The sequence below is a fragment of the Rattus norvegicus genome, chromosome 1, assembly GCF_036323735.1.
Source record: "Rattus norvegicus strain BN/NHsdMcwi chromosome 1, GRCr8, whole genome shotgun sequence".
NCBI lineage: Eukaryota > Metazoa > Chordata > Mammalia > Rodentia > Muridae > Rattus > Rattus norvegicus.
Genome location: NC_086019.1, coordinates 249,184,426 through 249,205,056, shown reverse-complemented (window position 1 = coordinate 249,205,056; position 20,631 = coordinate 249,184,426). Strand labels below are relative to the sequence as shown.

Genomic DNA, 20,631 nt, shown 5'->3' with positions numbered 1-20,631 from the left:
TTCCTTATTGGTCACCTCTCGATATGTTATTTATCAAAATGTCCAGGACAGTGCTAGATTCAGATACCTGCTGCAGAATGGTGACGTTTAGAGGAGGGTGGCTTAATCTGTGTGTGAGTCTGCTAGATTGCTGACGTCATGCTGACATGGTAATTCTTTCCTCATGTTCACAGGGAAATAGGGAGCTGTGTTAAAGATGAGATGCACTGATGTCACACGCATCTGAACTACCGGTCTGATAAATCTAATCTTAAAAGGCAGCTGATTAGCTCCGTACTTGTTCATTGTGGACACATGTCCCTTCGTGGCAGTCAGTATTTGCTTTTCTTAGATACTGATTCATTTAATTGTCCTGGTTTGGACTATTCTGGATGCTGATGTGAGACTTCTTGGTATGCTTCTAGAACCTTCTTTCAATGCCATTCTCCATCCTGGAGATATTTGAAGGATCTCAGTGATTCATCAGTGGCAGTCATGTCACTTTTTACTGCCAAGGATCTGATGGACTAGAAACCTGCCATTCCTGAGGCCGCTGAGGCGTCTTGTCTCACACCTGTCTTCTGCCTCAGTTGTTCTCAATGGGGTTTTTCTTCCTCGTAGTTGGATGCAACAGGAATCACATGGCAGGTTTTCCCTGTCATATTACAGTGGCCACTTCAGCCTTCTTACCTCTTTGCCTCCCTTTTTGACAAGACATCAACATTAAAACTGTAGCTGGGGCTAGGGAGATAGCTCAGGCAGTATGAGAGCCCGAGTTCTCTTGTGAGTTCCACCTCTGTAACCCACATCAAATCAGGGAGAGTGGCTCATCCTAGCCATCCTAGTGCTGGGGAATCAGAGATAGCCGTGATGGCTGACCAGCCAGCCTCATCTACCTGTTGAGTACCAAGCAAGTGAGAGACCCTGCCTTTAATAAAACCAAAACAAAGTAAGCCGGTGCCTGAGGATTGACACCCAAAGCTGTCCTCTAGGGCCCACGCAGTCTCTCACTCCTGAAGATTATTCATACCTCACTGTTTTAACTCAGCCAAGGTCTTATCTTTTTCGTAAGTGCTTTGTTCAGCTTCCACCCTGCTCCCTTTATTGTGGCCCAGACACAAATAGAACATTCCAGTGCTAGGAGTGCTTCATAGCCTTTTAAAGGGCTTTCCAGAGTTCTGCAGCTCTCAGCCTCCCAACCCTCTCTGAACCAAAGGGTTTTTCTCTGAGCTCAGATAAACTTGGATTTCCCTACTTCCCTTCCAAGAACTTGCCATCTTACGTTCCTCTTCCCTCCAGTGTTGTGGCTGGCTTTCTGGACGGCCTGGCATAGCCTGGTAATGGCTTCCTACAGGATTCAACCCTGCTGACCACCCAGAACTTTCCATCATACCCTTTCTTAATCCCCAGATGATTTGTCCCTCAGGACTCCCACCCAGGACTGGGCTGGGCTGGTTTGGGCTAGTCTACTGACAGCTCCACTGTGGCCGAATGTTCCTGAAGCATGTGGGCCTCTCCCTGGGCTGGGGCGCTCCCCCTACCAGGTCAGAAGTCAAAGGAAAGAAGAAGCTAGGGATGGGCTGGTAGAGACAGCTCAGAAGCTTGAGTATGAAGCGGAGTGTATGGGGAAGGGAGGAGAGGGAGGCCGGAAAATCAGTAGTGACCCTGAAGACCCTCAGCCCTGCAATCCAGGCACTGGTCCACTGTTCTGCAGCTTGGAACCCATTTTATTTTGGAATGACTAAGTCCAAGGAGAAACCCCGGAGCTGGCCTAGTAGAGAAAAGAAGTTTGTCTCTGTTGCTACAGATCTGGAATCATTAAGACTCCAGCTCTATTGAAATTGATCTCTTTACTGTCTTTGGAAAAGGATTTAAAGAGGCAAATCACAGTGAGGGATGTTTGATTTAAGGAAAGCTTTTTAAAGAACCCAGGGTAGGGGTGTACATTTGCATACAAACAATGGGAGTGCTAATTAAGATGATTCTCACATAGCCATTTCAGTGGAGCAGAGACTGCTGCCTGGCAACCCTTACACAGTGGAAGTGAGTGCTTTGAAAGCCATCTTGTTCCATCATTCTAATCAACTAAGACATATTGTGAGCCTTTTATCTGCAAGGCGCTGAGCAAGGACCACTCTGTGTGTGTGTGTGTGTGTGTGTGTGTGTGTGTGCGCACGCCCCCTCTCTCTCTCTCTCTCTCTCTCTCTCTCTCTCTCTCTCTCTCTCTCTCTCACACACACACACACACACACACACACACGCGTGTGTGTGTGTGTCTAGGGTATCAAACCTAATACTCGCCTTCCAGGGTGGCATGTGGCACTACAGGGAAGTCCAAGTGGAACCTGTGAGTTGAAAGGTTGGTAGGAATGAGTAAGAGAAACATCCCACCTGCTGAGATAGGACATACCTGCTTACAGTGCTTTAGAAATTGCTAGCATTTTGCCATGCACACCCCCACCCTCCACCCCCACATACACAAACCGACTTGTCTAATTCCCCTGGGAGCCATAGCCCAGCATTTAAAGTATTTCTGTCATCATCATCTTTGCTGGTATTGGTTAGCACTGGGCACCTGCTGTTTGCGGCTGGTTTGGACTCTGCCCCGGGGAGTGTGGGAAGGGTTGATCTGGTCTAGAAGTGAAGTGAAAAATCTTCCAGCTCCCAGAGGAAGCTGTGCCTCCTTTATCTTTAACAAAGAAAAGGGACTTTGAGAACATCAGGTCTGGAGCTCCGTGGACGCAGATTATCTGTGGACTAAAGTTTGTTCACTGGTTGGGAGACCATGTTTGCAGTCATGGGGGTTGGGTTATGCATCCTGGCCACTTGCCAGCTTTGTGATCTTGGTTTGTGACTTACCTCCGAGCCTCATTGTCCTCGTTTGTGAAATTGGGATTGATGTAAGGGTAATCATAATACAGTGGCGATGACGGTATGCTTGCACAGGTACAGTGCAGTAGTGTATGCCCTGGAGGGAGACTGCTGAAGTTCACATTCCATTAGCTATGGAGCCCCGGAATGTTGCTAAACCTCTCTGGGCCTTTGTTTATCTCTAAAAAGGAGCAAACAATGGTGCCCTTACCAGAGGGTTGTCAAAAGTAAGAGTTATAAAGCACCATACGACAAAATTCTAAAAGTTATTAAACACACACACACACACACACACACACACACACTTACACTCACACTATAGTTTTGGTTTTCAGGATTCTTGAGAGGTTTGACCCTGGGCAAGTATTATTCCAGCTCTCTTAGCCCCTGTTCCTTGTTGTCTTTGTATAGGGAGATAGCCAACGTTCTAGTGTTAAAACACTTTCCGGAAGGAATTGTGGCTTGTAAATATCAGAGCTGGGACCAGAAACCGTGTGCTTGTTTCAAAAGTAGCTGCAGGCACAACTGTAGCCATGTGTGCAGGCAGGTGACTGTGCGTGTTTCGAGCCTTTCAGACCCTTAATGTGTCATGACCGAAGAGCCAGCCTCCTCTTCTGGATTGTCTCCGTCCTGTGGTGTTGACCGTGCTGGTATCATTGGTACTGTTGCTATCTGATGTCCCTCTCAGCTGTGACTTTGAGCCCGTACCCTCTAATGGGGCATGCCAAGGTAGCTATGAAGCTCTTTGGTCTTAGTGCTTCCTCTCTGGCTGGACTTGGCTTTGAAGCCTGAAAAAGTCTATCGTATTGTGAGACCTGACTTTTAAGGTATATCCTTTTCCGGAAAAGGCTAATATGAAAGGCTCTGCCTTCATGCTTAAGAAACTTAGGAAATCAGTGTACTGGGGAATAAAATAAAATAAAACAAAACAAAGCAACACCCTCCAACTTCAACACATTTGCTGATTCCTGTCACCGAGACATTTTTCATGTTTGCTGACGAAATGGACACTTTAAAATGCAGTAACGTAATGTTCTAAAAGACAAACTCTATCCTATATGAGTGGCAAAAGGTGCTTTAGTACTCAAGCCCTATTTTGGGCCTCTGGAATTCAGTTCCTTCCTGTTGCCAGCTGAACCTGATGCATTAGATGAAAATATATTCCTATCTTCAAATGTGGACAACGGGACATTCTGTCCTCTGAATTTCAGTGTTTGACTTGGGTGTTGCAGGAAACTTGGCACCCTCCCTTTTCAGAATAATAAACAGACATGATGTGGCCTCGTGTTTCATCTGATGGGCTTAGATGCTATTGCCTCATAAAGGCTGATTCATAGACAAGTGGTAACTAATTATAGTAGCTTAAAAATAATACTGTTTCAAGTTGGCAAGGCAGGATGCCCCGCGTGTTTTGCAGGACATGAGAGACTCTGCTTCTTTGGTGTTACGAAGGTGACACACACTTTTCTATTTTAGTTGCTTGGCAGTTGTGCTGGCTCATTAACTGCTGTCTTCATTTTAATTTTTCTAGCACCTTCTCTGTGCACAGATAATGGTGGGCTTTTTGCTATAATCCACACAGGAAATTTCCTGGTAGCTGCCTACCACATACATACATGCATTTACTTATTTATTTATTTGTTTATTTATTTATCTACTGTTTATTCATTCATTCACTAATTTATTTATCTATTATGGGCCAGAGATTCTCATTTATTTGTTTGTTTGTTTGTTTGTTTGTTTGTTGTGTGCTGGGGAATCTAGCCCACGACCTGGTACAGATGAGGGAAGTCTTCTGCCACAGGGCTATATTCTTAGCCCTGCTGTTGATATCTTAATGCAACTGTGTCTTGCTCTAAAACAGCAAGCACATTTTTTTCTTCTAGTTGGAAACATTTAGAATCTTTCTATGAAAGGTTGCAGGAAGTTGTTTACTTCTTCATGGAAAGCGTAAAAGACGTTTTATAGCATGCTCTTTAAAGAGAGGTTGGTTATTATTTTATGTGGGGTTTGAGCGAATGTATGTGCAGTGTGTTCCTGACGGCCCTCAGAAGCCTGCAAAGGCCATCTGATCAATCCCTTGCAACTGGAGTCATAGGTGGTTGTGAGCCCCCGAACCTGGGGGCCTCTGCAAGAGCAGCAAGGGCACTTAATCTCCAAAGGATTTTTTTTAATCACAGATTACTCTTATTGCTTTCATTTGACTCACCTACCTCACTGTGAATTAATTTTACTTTAGATTTAGTTTTCTTTAAGTAAATAGACTGTACGTGATCGTGTATAAAAACTAAAAAGTAGAAAAATATCTGCGATAAAAAGTAAATCTTGGGGTTGGGGATTTAGCTCAGTGGTAGAGTGCTTGCCTAGGAAGCGCAAGGCCCTGGGTTCGGTCCCCAGCTCCGAAAAAAAAGAACCAAAAAAAAAAAAAAAAAGTAAATCTTCTGCCCTTGTTGTATTAAAAGAGCTCTCCTCAGAAGCAGCCTGGGACACCACTTTCTTGCATTCTCTCTTGGGAGATGACTTTTGCATTCAGGAGTACTTCTGTGTGTACCCTCGGCCATATTCTTTCCTTGATGATGATGTTGTTGTTTTCTTTTAATCCATGATCCTGGAGGTCCTTTCACTTTACAAATTGAATTGCGTAGTCTCTGAAAACTAGCAGTTTTTAAGGAGTAGCTGTGTGATGATACACTAGCAGTCGTTGTTTTACCCTTTTACCTGTGAAGCTATGCATGGTATAGTGTATCTAAGTCCATCCACTTAACTGTTTTTCTGCTGTAAGCAGAACCCTAGAACTTGGGGACATGAGCTGAAAAAGTACTTTCTCCTGTTACTCTTGTACCACGTGGTTTCAGCCAGTTAATCTTTTTGTGCCTCAGCTTCCCCACTGATACAAGGATATTTATCTTAGTGTCAAGATAATATAATTAAAATCAGTAGTCTCTTTTGAGTGCACAGCCCTAATTGGTACATCTGCATTAACCTCGCCCCTCCCCCTCAAGACTCAGGAACATCAATGAAGAAGAGGTAGAATGAATGGGAGACAAATGTGCTGGGGGAGAGTTTTGTGAAAGGTGTCCCTCTTGTCATGACTTAGCCATTTTCCTCATAAATATCTGTGGTTGCCTGTTTAAGATCAAGCCAATGGTACCAGTCATTTCAATAGGTAGTATCAACTGCACCTGTGTGTGTGTGTGTGTGTGTGTGTGTGTGTGTGTGTGTGTGTGTGTGTGAAACCCAACTAAACAGATACCACAAACCAAAACGGTTGTGGCCATGAAGCAGAGAGGGGGACATATTTGAAGGAGGAAGTGGGCAGGAGGAATTAGGATATACAGGTATGAAATTGTTAAAGAATAAATAAACGATAGTCTATTGCAAATAAATAAAACCCAACTAGTCTATATAAAACTGATAGGCCGTGCTGGGCATATTGATAGACATAGGTACACATATCCTAGGGTGAACTTAAGCTCTGCATGTTCTTGAACCGACCTCTGAGACTTAGAAGCTTTGACCCAGTATGGCGTCTGTGTTATAACTATGTGTCTCTTACATTTGCTTAGACCCCATCCTCTCTCGTGTTTCCTGTTGTTTTTGTGTGGCCTCCTAGAACAGAAAGGTGAAGATGGTATTTCAAACCATCATATTTATGGATCCACACCCCTCAAGTGGATGTCTAAGAAATGATTTCCCCCACGTATGACCAAGGCAGAGCTTTATAATAATCAGACGTTTATATTTAGGTAGATGTATACTTCATGTGTGCATGCATGATTTGGCTTTTATTGAATGATTTCCAAATGGTTCAGGCTATACACAGAATCTCTAGAAATGTCTAGAAGATGCACTTACTCTGGTTTACTTGTCTATGGCAGTGGGGGTTAAGGGTCTCTTGTCTTACAGCAGCGAAGGCCACTCCTTTTGGATTTGGACAGAACTGGAGCTAAAAATCCCCCTGCTGGGGTTTGTTAGGTATTTGACTTAGCTTCTGAGGTTTGCTTCTCCCCTTACAGAGAGGATGACAGTGACAGAGAAGACAGATGAAGGACCTGACATTGTGTGGCATGGAGCAGGTGCTGGTGGACCATCTGTCCTTCCTTTCCTTCTCCCCTTCTTCCTATCCCTGCCTCAGTCTCTTGGGAGTAGCCTCCTTGACCTTAGCCTCTGATGCTGTGTTCAGCTACACTCTCCTCCTGACTCATTCCCTGGATGCTTCCTTTGCCTTAATTTGGGGTGGAGGTGGTGGTGACAGCAGCAGCAGAAGTTGCTGTCACTTGCATTGTACCAATTGCCCCTCTCCTACCTAGTGAGTCAACCAAGGTTTAATAAGCGCCTACAAGTGAATGACTAGAGGGAAATATAGCATCTCCTACACCATTCAAGTCAGCGTTATTTCTTTGAAAGCCGTGGCCAGCAGCAGCACTGTATGGAATGGCACTTGGTACCTGGTGGTGGCCTCTGAAGTTCTTCAGAGAGAGCTTTCAATCCTGGTTACCCTTTTGAGGCATTTGACTGAACCGTGTCAGTGGAAACCCCTTTGCCAGTGTTGTGCTGTTGGAGGAGAGGCATACCAAGGAAATTACTTCATTTCATCCATGCTCCTCGAGAACCATACTTGTGGATGGCTACTTTTGACTCTCCAGTCCTGCCTTACTCCAGAAAAGGATGGGTTGTTTGTCTTTCAGACCTAGTGGCCAGCGTAACTTGGTTCAGAGATAGGATCTTAGTCAGGCCAAAGGCCCGAGTAGAGAAAGGAAAGGGACAGATGGAAAGAGAGCAGAGAGGCCTTTGCCAGGGTCCCAGAATTTCTTATTTGGATAGCAGCTACTCTATTTAAAAAGTGTTTTGCTGTGAATATTTGAAATAGCGGTCACACCCTTATGCAAATGTAAGAACTAGGAGTTCTCCAAAGACAAGCAGGCTGGGCCCTTCCCACTCTGAAGTCTTGGGCATTTTAGAAACATTATAACCACTTGAGGCATCTCTTTTCTTTTGTCTGATCTCTGTCCTTTAAGATCTACCTCAGCCCTCACTGCCCAGATGTGAGTTCTTTGATCTTGCGTTTAGTAATTCAATAGAGTGTTTCCTCTTAGAGCTGTGAGTTGTTGAAGCTCTTGTCATTTTTGTATCTTTATGGCTTTCCACTAATTGTGTTATGTAGGGCAATCGCTCTCAACTCCCTCTTGCTGCTACAGAGGGCAGCAATAATACATTAGCTAGAAACATACACCATAACCACTAAGTTAGGAAGCCTCTGGTGATTCCCACTGCCTGCTGTGTAACACGCTTAAGTGGTTCTAACTTGTAAACCAAAGTTTGAGAACCTCTACTATAGTGAAGAGCAGGAGGCGGGGATCCAAAGACCTGGTGGTAGCTCCCCCATTACTCTCTGAGTGATCTTGAGAAAATAGTTTTTCTTCTCTTGGAGTATTTTGTTGTATTGGTTGCTAATGAATGTCTTACTTGTAGGGACGAGTGTGGAATTCTGGGTAAAATACAATGAGTGTTGCTTTTGTTAATTTAAATAGGAGTTTTTGAGGATGAGGGATAAAACATGGTCCCCTTCTGTTGCTCAAACTAGTTTTGAGTCTTGAGCTCAAGCGATATTTCTGTTCTCCATCTTTGTAGGAGGTTTTGTGGAACTGCACATGGGTGCCATTGAGCCCACGTTAAACAGGATTCTTTTTTGGTAGGAGTTTTTGGATGTCTAGATGTGTCATTGATGGTCTTTGAAAGGTCTCTGAAGTGGGATGTTCCAACCTTTCCACAGCTCCTTTGCTGTATACCTGCTGACCTCCCTAGGAATAGTGCTTTGTGGGACATATTTTGGGAAATGCTGGCTTAGCAAAGGACAACTTAAGAATGCTTGAGCCTTGAGGTCTTATGACCTTATAAATCAGCGAGAAAGAGACTTCTAGTACAGGTTAAGTCAGACACAGCGTCAGCATTTATAATTTAGGTGAGCTAAATTTCTAGAGGAGTTGAACATTGAGATGGGATATGAATGAGAAATAGAAATAAAAATGGAGGACATGGTGGTTCCTAGGTGTGGTAAGGGAGAGGTTTATCATAGAGCTGAGGGAGAGCATAGCCAGAGGCAGGGACCTCTGGGAGAGTCCTGAGTGGACATGGCTCTGAGCTGAACCTTGTGAGGAGAGAGGGAAGAGGAGAGGGGAAGAACCAGGAGACTAAGGGGCCAAGAGGTTAAAGGACAGACAAAAGGACTGGGTAACCAAGATGGCTGGATTATATGGGGAAGGGTATGCCAACCATACACTGTCCAAGTAGGGACTGAGGGATGCTGGGAGGTCCTGGTAGCCAGGTTCACTTTGATATGTTAAACAGACAGTTTAGGTAGCCATTTGTCCTGGGTTTGAGGCCTAAAAGAATGGAAGTGAATAAATAGTGAGATGTGAAGTGTGTGTGTGTGTGTGTGTGTGTGTGTGTGTGTGTGTGTGTTAGTGTGTGTGTTAGTTTTACTCAGTGAGTGTTTTGTCTGCATACATGTATGTGTGTACAACATATACATGCTTGGTGCCTATAGAGATCAGAAGAGGGCATCAGATCCCTTTGCAAGTAGAGTTGCAAGGTGGTGTGGTGAGCCTTCTCAGGGATACTGAGACTCAAACTCCTGATCCTCTGCAAGAGTAGCTAACCATTGAGCCATGTCTTCTGCTCCGAGGTTTTATTGTTTCAAAAGAAGTATTTTTTTTTTCTAAAGGAGGAAAAGGGTACATTCGGAGGAGGCGAGGAGATGAGGAAAGGAAAATGTCACTTACTGAGCTTATGTGAGGCCTGGCAGGAAACATATGGTACATTCAAGTCAGGTAATTTGAGGAGATTTTAATAAAGGAACTATTTTTAAAGGGCGTAGGCAGGAGTGGGGAAAGCAACTTGCGGTAACGGTGACGCAGGACTCGATTTCTCTCTGTACCTAAGGCTTTCTCTGTGCCATATTCAATCATTGTAATACCCAGGGTAGGTGTGATGACGTCACACTCGGCAGATGAGGAAAGGAACCCAGAGTAGACTCACCAGGTTTGCACTCTGCCCCACTGGGCTCTCTTCACCTCAGGTGTCTCCCACCTTTTGACATTGCAATCTGGCCTTGTTAGGCCACGGGGATGCATGTGGCCACTGAGCACCTTTCTTCCTCAGTCTCCCTCGGTGTGATGAGGTTCCGTAGAAGCCATATTCTGAGCTGGATGTCTTAAGGACGTGAGCGAGACAGCTTAGCTTGCAGGGCCTGGGAGGAGGAAGAGGTGAAATGTTTCAGACACGTAGGCCATCCAGGGAGGGCTTAGCAGTGGGAGCAGAATGAAAGGGCACACTGTTCATCTGGTGCCTTAGCCGACTGGAGAAGGGTGTGTGCAGACAGTTGGCAAAGGCCATTATGGGATGGAGTTTTGAACTGGGCCATGTTTACCCAGTGAAGTCTGAGCAGGCCTTTGCTAGAAATTGATAAAGATTATTTTTTAATAAGGATTTTTTTAACATTTAATTTATTTACTGTGTGTGTGCGAGCGTGTTTGCGTGTGGAGGATGGAGGTCAGCTTAAAGTCAGTTTTCTCCTTCTGCCTCATGGGCTCTGCAGATCAAACTGCAGTCAGGCCTGGCGGCAAGCAAGCTATCTTGCGGCCACAGAGGTTAGATTTAAAGAATTGGTTTTTTACTTCCTCTGCGAGGTTCCAGAGTATATGAGTACTTCATTTCTTAACTTAAGCAAGTTTCCATAGTACTTCTGTGGGGGCCCCTGCATCAGTTTGCATTTGGGTTGGTCATTGGTACTCAGTAACAGTACTTCTCACACTGAAATACTTTCCATACCAAAAATTAAAAAAAATAACAAAGATAAAACACCTCTTGGAGATCATGCACAGGACCTGCCTTTGAAAACATCTGGTAAGAATAACAAGTTGTTTGGAAGACAGAGATCGTCAGATGGACCCCCACCTCGCCGTGCACGGGGAGTCTCTGGAGTAAACCTTTCTTTCCTGTTGCTTCCACACAGCAGGCCCTTCATGGAAATATTTCACATGTTTTCTCAGGCAGCAGGAAACCTTGAGGGGCAGACAGGGCTGAGGCCCCAGATAGGAGCAGAGCCAATCTTTGCCCTCTCTACCCCAGGGTGCGTGGGGAACCAGCCTGGCTTTGCTGCTTTGAAGCTGGGCCAGTTCCTTGCCCCACAGCACTAAAGACTCCAGCTATCCCCAGGCTCTGTCAAGGCCTGACCTTGCTGCACCTTCAGCTCTTTCGAAAGACAGGCGTATTTCTTAAATGGTCTTAAATGTCGAACAGCCCCTATCCTATCCCCCACCAACTCGCTCAAGACATCTCATAAATCAGGAATTCTTAGAAATCAAAAATTCTGGTCAGTCAGTGGAATTCTTTCATCTTAAATCCTTAAAAAAAGACAAAACAGAACAAAACCAGTCATTGTTCCAGAGAGTTTTTAAAAGTTTAAAAATAAGTAACGTAGAGGCTTTGGAGATGCTCGGCTATTAAGAGTGCTAGTGAGCTTCTTTTGCAGGAGATTCAGGTTCTATGACCAGCACCCACATGACAATTCACAACCACGTATAACTCCAGTTCCAGGGAATCTGTCACTCTCGTGTGGCCTCTGTGAACACCTGCCATGCAAGTAATGCACACAGAACAACCATAGACATGAAATACAATAATAAAATATAAAAAAAATATAATCTCATGAACTAAAAGCCAGGAACGAAAAGATCAGGTTAGTAATGTTTCCAGAGAGACAGATCCAATTAGCTGTAGAAGGGATAACGTTCTCCTTTCTCAAATAAACAAGAACTTACCTTTACTATTTCTAAGGCATCTGAACCACTAAACATGTTAGTTGTTCAAGCACAAAAGCTTCAACCCTCTGATGGGGGTTAAGAAACTACCTTGGTTTACCTTCTTATCAAATTATATCATCTCCCTCTTCCTTTTTTCCCTTCGAGCCCTTCCATCTACCCCTCCTTGCTCTCTTTCAAATTCATGGTCTCTTTTTTCATAAATTGTTACATACGTGTGTGTGTGTGTGTGTGTATGTATGTATGTGTAATACATATATGTGTATAGTACATATGCATGTGATTATATGTATGTATCTATTCCTGAATACATAAATCTAGCCTGCTCAGTCTGATGTTACTGGTCTGCATGTTTTCAGGACTGACCATGTTTTTTGGGGTAACTGACTGTGCTCTTTCCAGGAGAAGACTATTTCTCCTGTTCTCAGCGTTCCTTTTGAATACAATGATTGTATTTTTAAATAAAATGGTTGTAATCATGAACCTGAATTTTTAAAAAATCTGGTCAATATTTTAGTAAAATCTTATCACTCCTCGTTAAGAATTCCAAAGGCTCTGTGTTTGAAAGGGGGGCAGTCACAGAAGGTGTGGCTGCTCCCTCTCTGCAAAGAGGCTCAGCTGAGGCTAGAAGTGCACAGCCCCCCCCCCCTTCCACAAAGCACAGCCCTTCTCTTTTTCACTCTGGAACTCATTGAGAAAAATCACTGTAAAGTGGATGATTTTCCACAGACCCTGTTTGCTGCATCCTGTGAAAATTGGGATGGTGATGGTGCTTGCCTTTCATCCCGGCACTGAGGAGACTGAGGAGAGTGGATCTCTTGAGTTTGAGGCCTCCTGATCTACAGAGCAAGTTCCAGGATGTCCAGGATCCCAGGGAGACCCTGTTTCAAAACTAAAAGCTTTTTAAAAAAAGAAACAAAGAGAAGGACCACTGAGAACGTTAGTTCCTTCGTAATGAGCTGTGTCAGTGTGAAGAGTGTGACATTCTGTGATATGCTTACTTTGGTTTTTTGTTTGTTTTTGATTTTTATTTATTGTATGTAGATGAGTAGCTGACTTCAGACACACCAGAAGAGAGCATCAGATCCCATTACAGATGGTTGTGAGCCACCGTGTAACTGCTGGGAATTGAACTCAGGTCCTCTGGAAGAGCAGTCAGTGCTCTTAACCACTGAGCTATCTCCCCAGCCCAGAGTGTGACATTCTAACTTGTGACTTTCTGACTTTTGAGACTATTGAACTGTCTAACGTGGGGTGGGAAGGAGCTCTGAGTTCAGTGCTTTCTGATCCCGCCCCCGCCCCCGGATTACACCCACAAAGAGGTGGGTTTTTTTTAATTTGTTTATTTTAAAAAGAGTAATCTGTGGCACGTGCTTTCTTGCGTCTGTTTAAGGTGAATTCATTGGTCGTTAGATCTGCCTTGTCACACAGGTGCTCCTGTTGTCACAGGGAGGCTCTTGGGCGTTGACTACACAGTGGGGGAATCTAGTATGTTACACGTGTGGCTGTAAACAATGCATTTTGTTGTGGGTCTGCCTGTTGTGGTGTGTCAGCTAGGATTTGTGTCTATTTTTGTTTGTAACGCCTACTGACTTGATTCATTCAGATACAAAATTTTGAAAAATTAGAAGGTAGGGAAAATTAATTACTGACAAAAGAGATGGAAACTTTGAGCCCAAGGTGGTTCTGGGATATATGAGGCAACTTGGGAGCAATCCTTAATATCCACAGTGGTACTCTAAAAGTCTCTTATGCCGCAGAAGGAAACTAGGAAATCAGTCATTCTTCAAAAGTTGTGTTCCCAATTAACAAGGGTCTCTCCTTATGCAGAGTGTCCTGTTAGTTCTTTGTGGACAGCATGTGTTTGTATGTAGGAGATATTTACAGAGAGAAAATTTCTTAGTATCATTTGCCTTTTCATGTAAAGTCAAACCAACAACTTATTTTACTGCCCCTATTCTACACCCAAGGCCCTGTGTTAAAATTCAGAAAGAGTATTAGCAGCAAATGAAGAATTTTTGTTCTTTTGAAGCGTGCCGTTCTCTCTACCATCTGCTCTGTAAACACAAAGGTGAAAGCTTTCTTTGAAGAGCTCATTTGCTGTGTCTGACTCGAAGGTTTGTCTTTGATGGGCAGAACTTGAGACAGGCATAGGGAAGCTTGATTTCATCCTGCCCAGGCCCAACACTTACTCTGGCCTTGTGGGCGGTCTTCCTCTGCCTAACTCAGAATGCTCTTTCATTAATACAGTGAAAATGTCAAGTGAGGCCATTTCTAACGTGTTTCTGAACAAGAACCTGGCTCTGATTTTTTTATTGGATAATTTCGCCGTGTGATTACTGAGGTAGTTCCACTTAAGTGTCTCTTACTCCTGAGAGTTTCCAGTATATCTTGTAGAGCTGGAAAATCCAAAATCAGAAATACTGACTGTTCTAGAGTTCTACAGTGAGCAAAGAAAATGCGAGGATGTGCCGAGTTCCAGGCCCTGCCTTCAGAAAGGGACGCCTCCTTTGAGGGAAGAGTAAAGGCTATCGAAGCTCTCACATACTTGGGTACAGAACGACACAGACAGGAAGTGTCCAAGTCACACAGCTGCATTTCCTAAGCTCTTGCAGCACCTCTGTTTAAGTGCTTTCCTAGTGCTGTCCCCACCTCGCTTGGAGCTGTCACAGCAGCGGAGCGCTGAGGTGCAATCATTTTCCAGAGGGAGAAACGATAATTTGTTCCATGCCGCTTTGGCAGAAGGGAGTAGGGCGGATTGGAGACTGTATTCTTTTAAATGGTTTTAAATGTAATGTTTGCTCCTCACATCATGAGTGTGCATGTGACTGCTATGTGTGTGAGTGCATGAGACAACTTTCGAGTGTCAGCGATACACTTTTATAGTGGGATCTGGGCGAGGGGCTGGGGCAAGGGTGGGGGATTGAACTCGGGTCAGGAGTGTGTGGTGAGATAGAAATGATCTGCCTTCCTCAAAGCTCTGCAGTGCACTTGTCCAGCTCTGGCTAATAACGCTCCAAAAGGAGCCAGCCTTGAAGAGGTATTACTGCTTTATATGGACCCCAGGCTTGTGCATTTTATATACACTAGTTACCACCGCCTTCCCCAGCCCCATTCCAACACCGATGCCAGAGCTAGGAAGACCCCAGTGTTTATGGGAACCGGGAACATCTTTGCTCCTAGAGTTGACAAGAGCCAAGTAAAAGAGTAAGCAGGTAGACTTAGGGTACCTGTCATTGGAAGGTGACTCCTGTGGTAGAACTGAACGGGTTTTTAAAATGTCCAGTTCTTTACAAAGCTTCAATCTTTCACTTTCTCTCTCCCTCCCCCTTCTTTCTCCTTCTCTCTTCTTCCTTCCTTCTTTCTTTCCCCCTCCAAAACGGGGTTTCTCTGTAGACCAGGCTGGTCTTGAACTCAGAGATCCACCTGCCCTTGCTTCCCAAGTGCTACCACACCTTATTCCCATGTTATCACTTTATCTTATTTGTTTGTTTGTTTTTAAAATTTTTACTTTCAGTTGGAGTCCTCATTTGGGGATCTCCACCTTTCCAGTTTTAGAATCTGTGCTGTGGGGTCTCCTGGCGGCCTGTGTAAAGAAGCCTTCACTAGTCTTCCTTCCTTTTCCTGGTTGACAGGGCTCACTCAGGGCTGCCCATGGGCTGTTTTAGAAGCTTCTGTTTGCTGTTGTTCTCCGAGGGCATCACATAGCTTTAAAAATGAGTATCAGCCACTTCCATTAAGCAACCTCTGAGCCTCTGATAGTAGGCCTGTCAAGGACAGTGTGTGTGAGCACAGGCTGTGATGTCACTCAGAGAGTCCCAGGAACTGTATAAATGTGTTGAATAGTTTGTTTAGAACATTCTCCGAGTCACCATTCAACAAATGCCACAGAGAGGACTTTGAAAACAAATAGAAGGACCCGAAAGGTAGTGTGAGGCTCGGCCTTGGAATTCAAGGAAGGACTTGGGTTTTCAGGTTAAGGTCAGACAGACAGGAGTCCACAGTTCTATTTCTTGTGGGTAGTGTGTCCCCAAGATATCAGTTTCTCCTTTTTTTTTAATTGATGGTGACAGTTCCCACACCAAAGAGTTATCAGGATTAATAAGATGGCCTTCGCCTAGCTCTCGACGGTAACAGGACTTTCCTCACTAGCAATATAAGTCAAATACAGCCGGTTTGGGTAGTTGAGAAGAAGTGAGAAGCGCAATTTGAAACTGGACCACTCCTGCACAAAAGAGAAAAGCATTTTGTGCTGCAGAGTTGTGAGGAGTTTGCAGACGTCTCTGTCAGAGGCGTATTCATCAGGGAGTGAAATGCCATTTCTGGGAAGTTGCTCTTAGTTTTTCTGGGAGCAACCTGGTCTACATTGGTGAGTTCTGGGTCAACCAGAGCTACAAAGTGAGGCCTTGTCTGGAAAACAAAAAAACCCCACAAGTTTCTGAAGTTGGGGAAACCTGAAAAAGAAAGAAAGGAAGAAAGAAGGAAAACATGTATCATTAGAACCTTATTTCAAAAGCTTCATAGCAAGAGAGAAATATGTAAGAGGAAATACCTACATACATTATTCTCATGGTCAGATAATGTAACAAATTAATAGTAAAAATCATATGAGGTGTGTCAGGGAAGTGACCCTGTGGGTCTTTTTGTTTAATTTACTTAGTGTGTGCTTATATTCATTCTTTCTGTAGTTTGAACAGTACTTAAAAAAATGGAGCCTAGGAGTTGGGGATTTAGCTCAGTGGTAGAGCGCTTGCCTAGCAAACGCAAGTCCCTGGGTTCGATCCCCAGCTCCGGAAAGAAAAAAAAAAAAAAAAAAAGGGAGCCTACTTGAAATGAAAAAAGGGTTTCTTTATATAAAAAGGTAAACTATTTGAACAATCTCTTTAAATTGTGTTGTCTTTGCCAAAAGAAATCCAATTGTAATTAAGCCCTGGCACTGCGGTTTAGTAAAAACAACTGGAGAAGTTGGGGGCTTTAAGAGCTTGATGCAAGGAAGAAGGGAGACAGGCACAAGGTCCCCACCCTAACTGAGAAGTTGTTGGTACTCGTTGGCTGATGGAGAAGGAGGAGCAGGTCTTCTTTAAGAGGCCTCCCATGCTCCACTGGATGGCCATACGTTCAGGAGTATCTGGGCAGCGCAAGTTGGAATCAGTGTTTTTAATAAACAAGGTCACAAAGTTGGGTACACAGGAGAGTGGGGTGGCTCTCTGAGGAGACTGGCAGATGTGATCTGAATGTATTGTATGGAGGTCTCAAGAAACCAACTGAGAAAAGGGCTTTGATGCGGTGTGAAATTAGCCCTCACAGTATGATAGGATTATGTGGTAGGATATAAACGGGGAGTTAGAAATACTTCCATGAAAAAAGCAAAACATTTGCTTGTTTCCGTTGTGTCAACGTTTTATAGGTTTGGGCCACTGTGAAATAGGATGTGAAATAGCTTTACATTTAGGGCCCATTTGGATTCTTTGCTCTCCCAAACATGCAGCTGAGATATGTTGAGATAAGAAATGTATGTGCTTTTATCAGATTTCTCGTTTGTAACCCAGCTCCAGGTGGCTTGCAGACTGCAGACCCGGGCAGCAGTCATGATGAGTAGGCCCAGTGAGCGGAGCAGCACTCTCATACTGCTTCATTCGCTGTGAACATTTTAGAGGAGAAGAAGGAAAAATCTGTTTCCTTGCTTAAACGAAAGCTCGAAGCAATCAGTACAAAATATAAATACTATGCAAATAGATGGAAGAAATTCTTCAACATCTCCGGATTCATGTGATGGTTTGGGTTTGGGTGTTGGTCTTGAATGGCTGTGTGGTTTATACTTGTGGCGGTCAGTGTTTCTCAGACGACAGCCTTAAAACTGCACTGCCAGGAACAGAGGTTGCTGGGCTCCACGGGGCTCCTCAGTCAGCTCTCTGGGAGCAGACCCTGCAAGTGTTTCAGAGCAGAGCTCCCACAGCCTACAGTGTGAGCTGTTTCCAAACAACAGACATCAGCAAAACATGCAGATTAACTCGCCTTCTAATTGGAAATGTTTTTTTAGATCTATAGAGTTCAGATTTATGCCAAAAAATTGAGAGCAAAGGATTTTTATTTTGAACCCAGAATTTTATTACTACATGAAGGAGATTTGAAGATTCAAGGCATTGCATACCGTGTCCTCAATTTGAGCAGTAAGATTGTTTTTTTTTTTTTAAAGTACAAGTTAAAAATTTAGTGGGAGGGCACAGTTAGAATAGATTTGAAAACGTCACTGTTGTTTTTCTGAACTCTGTGACTCATTAAGTAGCAATTTAAAATACATTTTTACTGTCTGTAAGAAAAAGCTTGTATTTGAGAAATCATTTATCATTAAGATGTCTCTGAATTTATAAAACAGCACACTCGGAGGGGATTAATTACTAACTTTGGAGGGGATGGTTGAAAAGAGAGACCCAGTGTTTTAGCAAGGTTCGTCAAGCATCCCTTTGTTACAACTTTTGGGATGAAATCAAAGTCAAAGAGAAAATCGGAGTCTGATTTTTTTTTAAAAAAAAAAAAAACTTTTTATTGATTCTTAGTGAGTTTCACATCATGTTTTATGTAAAGATATTGGGATTTTTTTTGTTGTTGCTGTTGTTGGTTATTTATTTATGTATGCATTTATTTACACACACACACACACACACACACACACACACACACACACACACACACAGAGCCACCCTACCTGGCTAAGATGTTATAGTTATAATTATCTTTAAGAAACAACAAAAAGACTGGGCAGTGGTGGCTCATGCCTTTAATTCCAGCACTCAGAGGTAGATCTCTGAGGCCAGCTTTGAACAGAGTAAGTTTCAGGATAGACATGACTACACAGAAAACCCTGTTTCAAAAAACAAAACAAAACAAAACAAAAAACCCCAAAAAACCTCAAAAACCAAACAAAAGAAACAAAACAATTCATGATGTAGATATGAGAGAATCTGTCACTTTAACTTTGACTCAAAAACAAACAAGATTTCACTTGACGCGTCTGTGCGTAAATGAAACCCCACTCCCACCCCCAAAACCAGGATCTCACTGTGTAGCTTAGGCTGGCTTTGAACATGCTGTCTTTCTGTCTCCTGTCCAGAATGCTGGCATTATAGACATGAGCCATCATGCCCAACTTGAGTGGGAGGCGTTGTTGGTTGGTTGAGGATGGTGGTGCATTTGAGAGAAGCCCTTCACTGTCAGACTCCACTCCAAACCTGTAACATAGTGTCGGGTGTGTAGAAATGAGTGAAGTGAGGTTTAAATGAGATTTACAGCCTACATCTGTGAATAGTTTGCTATGTATCTAAATCTCTAAATAAGTGGGGGCGAAATATACGGTCTACTTGAAATAAAGGAAATACATATGGATAAAAAAAATCTAATTTGGGTAATTTGATAATTGGTCTCCGCCCCCCACCAGTATTTTCTAGGCCAGGGCCAACATGGATGCACTTCTCTTTTTTGTTTCATTTGTCTTTACCCCCTCCCCCCAATCATTTCTTCCTTCATTGAATCCCCTCTAATGGCTGTGGGTGGAGGGGAGCAGTGGGAACGCCAACATGCCCTCTCTTGCCAGATGACATTTCTGCCTCTCCGCTTCTTAGCTGGAAGGGCTCACCCTGGGGTGACATCCTTATCTTCCTGACAGTTGCCTTACAGCCCTGAGATCTGAGTTCCCATGACCCAGGCACTCTATTTATTTTCTTAGCTAGGAATTTCCAGAGCCCCAGCTGGGGTGCCCTTTGCCTTCCCAGCAGCTGGCTTCATTTGGAATTTAATGAGTTTGCTGAGTGGAGTGGCCAGAAAGGGTTTCCCTCACTGGAAGGACTCTTGACAGTTTTTCCTGTAAAGTAAGTAATTACCAGGGGCCGGGGAGCTCCAGGAAAGAGCCTTCCCAGCCCTCTCCCCTGAAGTCAGGGGCTAGGGTGCAGTCTTCTTGCCCTATTCTCCTTTAGTTTGGGGTAAGAAGGAATATGTTTTAAATCCTTGGTATTTTTTAGTTCCATGTCCACCGGGGACAGTTAACCAAGCCTGTTGGTGGACTTTGCGCTGCCCTTCTCAGCTCCCACTCCCCACCAAGTCTGGTTCTCCGCATTTAAGTTTGCTGGTTCAGTAGTACAGCTGTGATTTTTAGCAGGTGGGAGGAGCGTCAAGCGCTTTGTTACCTCATTCCTGCTTTTATTGAGGGCTTTAGGCACGTTTTAGATCCATCCTTCCTCTTTATAATCTTTACGAATTTATGGAAGAACATGGTTTTGCACTGTTTTGAGAAACAGAAGGAAGTCCACAATTACAGGCTGCTGAAGCTGACTTCCTTGGACCACATGAAACTTCCCCAGAGCAGACCATGGTGGCTAGATGTCTCTCCCAGCCCCCATCAAAATCACTGATTAACCTTTGTCACAGATGCCCAAGGACTCTGCTGTCTCGTAACCTACAAACTGTACAAGTGTTGGTCCCGGAGAGAGTCACGACAAGGTCTGAGTTAAATATTCTCTGCCTGTGGCAAGAAACCCTTCATTCCTGGCAGTGTTTCTCCTTCTTCACACTGGACCCAGAGGGCTGTTGTTAATCAGTGACTATAAAGGCGAATTTCATTAACCAGCGTTTCTACTCGTCTCCAACTCTCTTCTGCTTTCGGGAACTAGAGGGAGACACAAAAAAAAGAAACCAGTCATGTCCACACGCACTCATGTATGAAGCGCTTCCTGTGTGCCCTGCAGTATATTGCACGGACAGAGGCCCCCAAGTCCTTGTGACAGGAGTCCTGGTGCCATTTTACCCATTCGGCATGTCGGGACACAGAGGTTCACTGTGGTAGCAGAGCCAGTGGGAAGCACTTAGAGCTCTTCTGTGCTGGTTAGAGTCCATGTCAAGAAGGCGACCGTTCTCTCAATGAAGAGCTCTTACTCCCACTTCTGTCTTCTGCAACTAACCCCAGAAG

At 44.0% G+C, this 20,631-nt stretch overlaps 1 protein-coding gene across 50 annotated transcripts in view; it reads left to right on the top strand.

Annotated features, from left to right (window-relative positions):
- Sorbs1 (sorbin and SH3 domain containing 1) overlaps positions 1-20,631 on the top strand; it is a 222,380-nt gene that overhangs the window by 74,647 nt on the left and 127,102 nt on the right. For 40 of the 50 annotated variants that reach the window (XM_039095037.2, XM_063273997.1, XM_063273996.1 and 37 more), the window contains exon 1: positions 1-20,631. This exon is cut by the window's left edge. The exons of the other annotated variants lie outside the window; for them this stretch is intronic. In XM_039095037.2, the coding sequence (XP_038950965.1) occupies positions 20,583-20,631 (49 nt within the window). In that variant the 5' untranslated portion in view covers positions 1-20,582. 50 annotated transcript variants of the gene reach the window in all.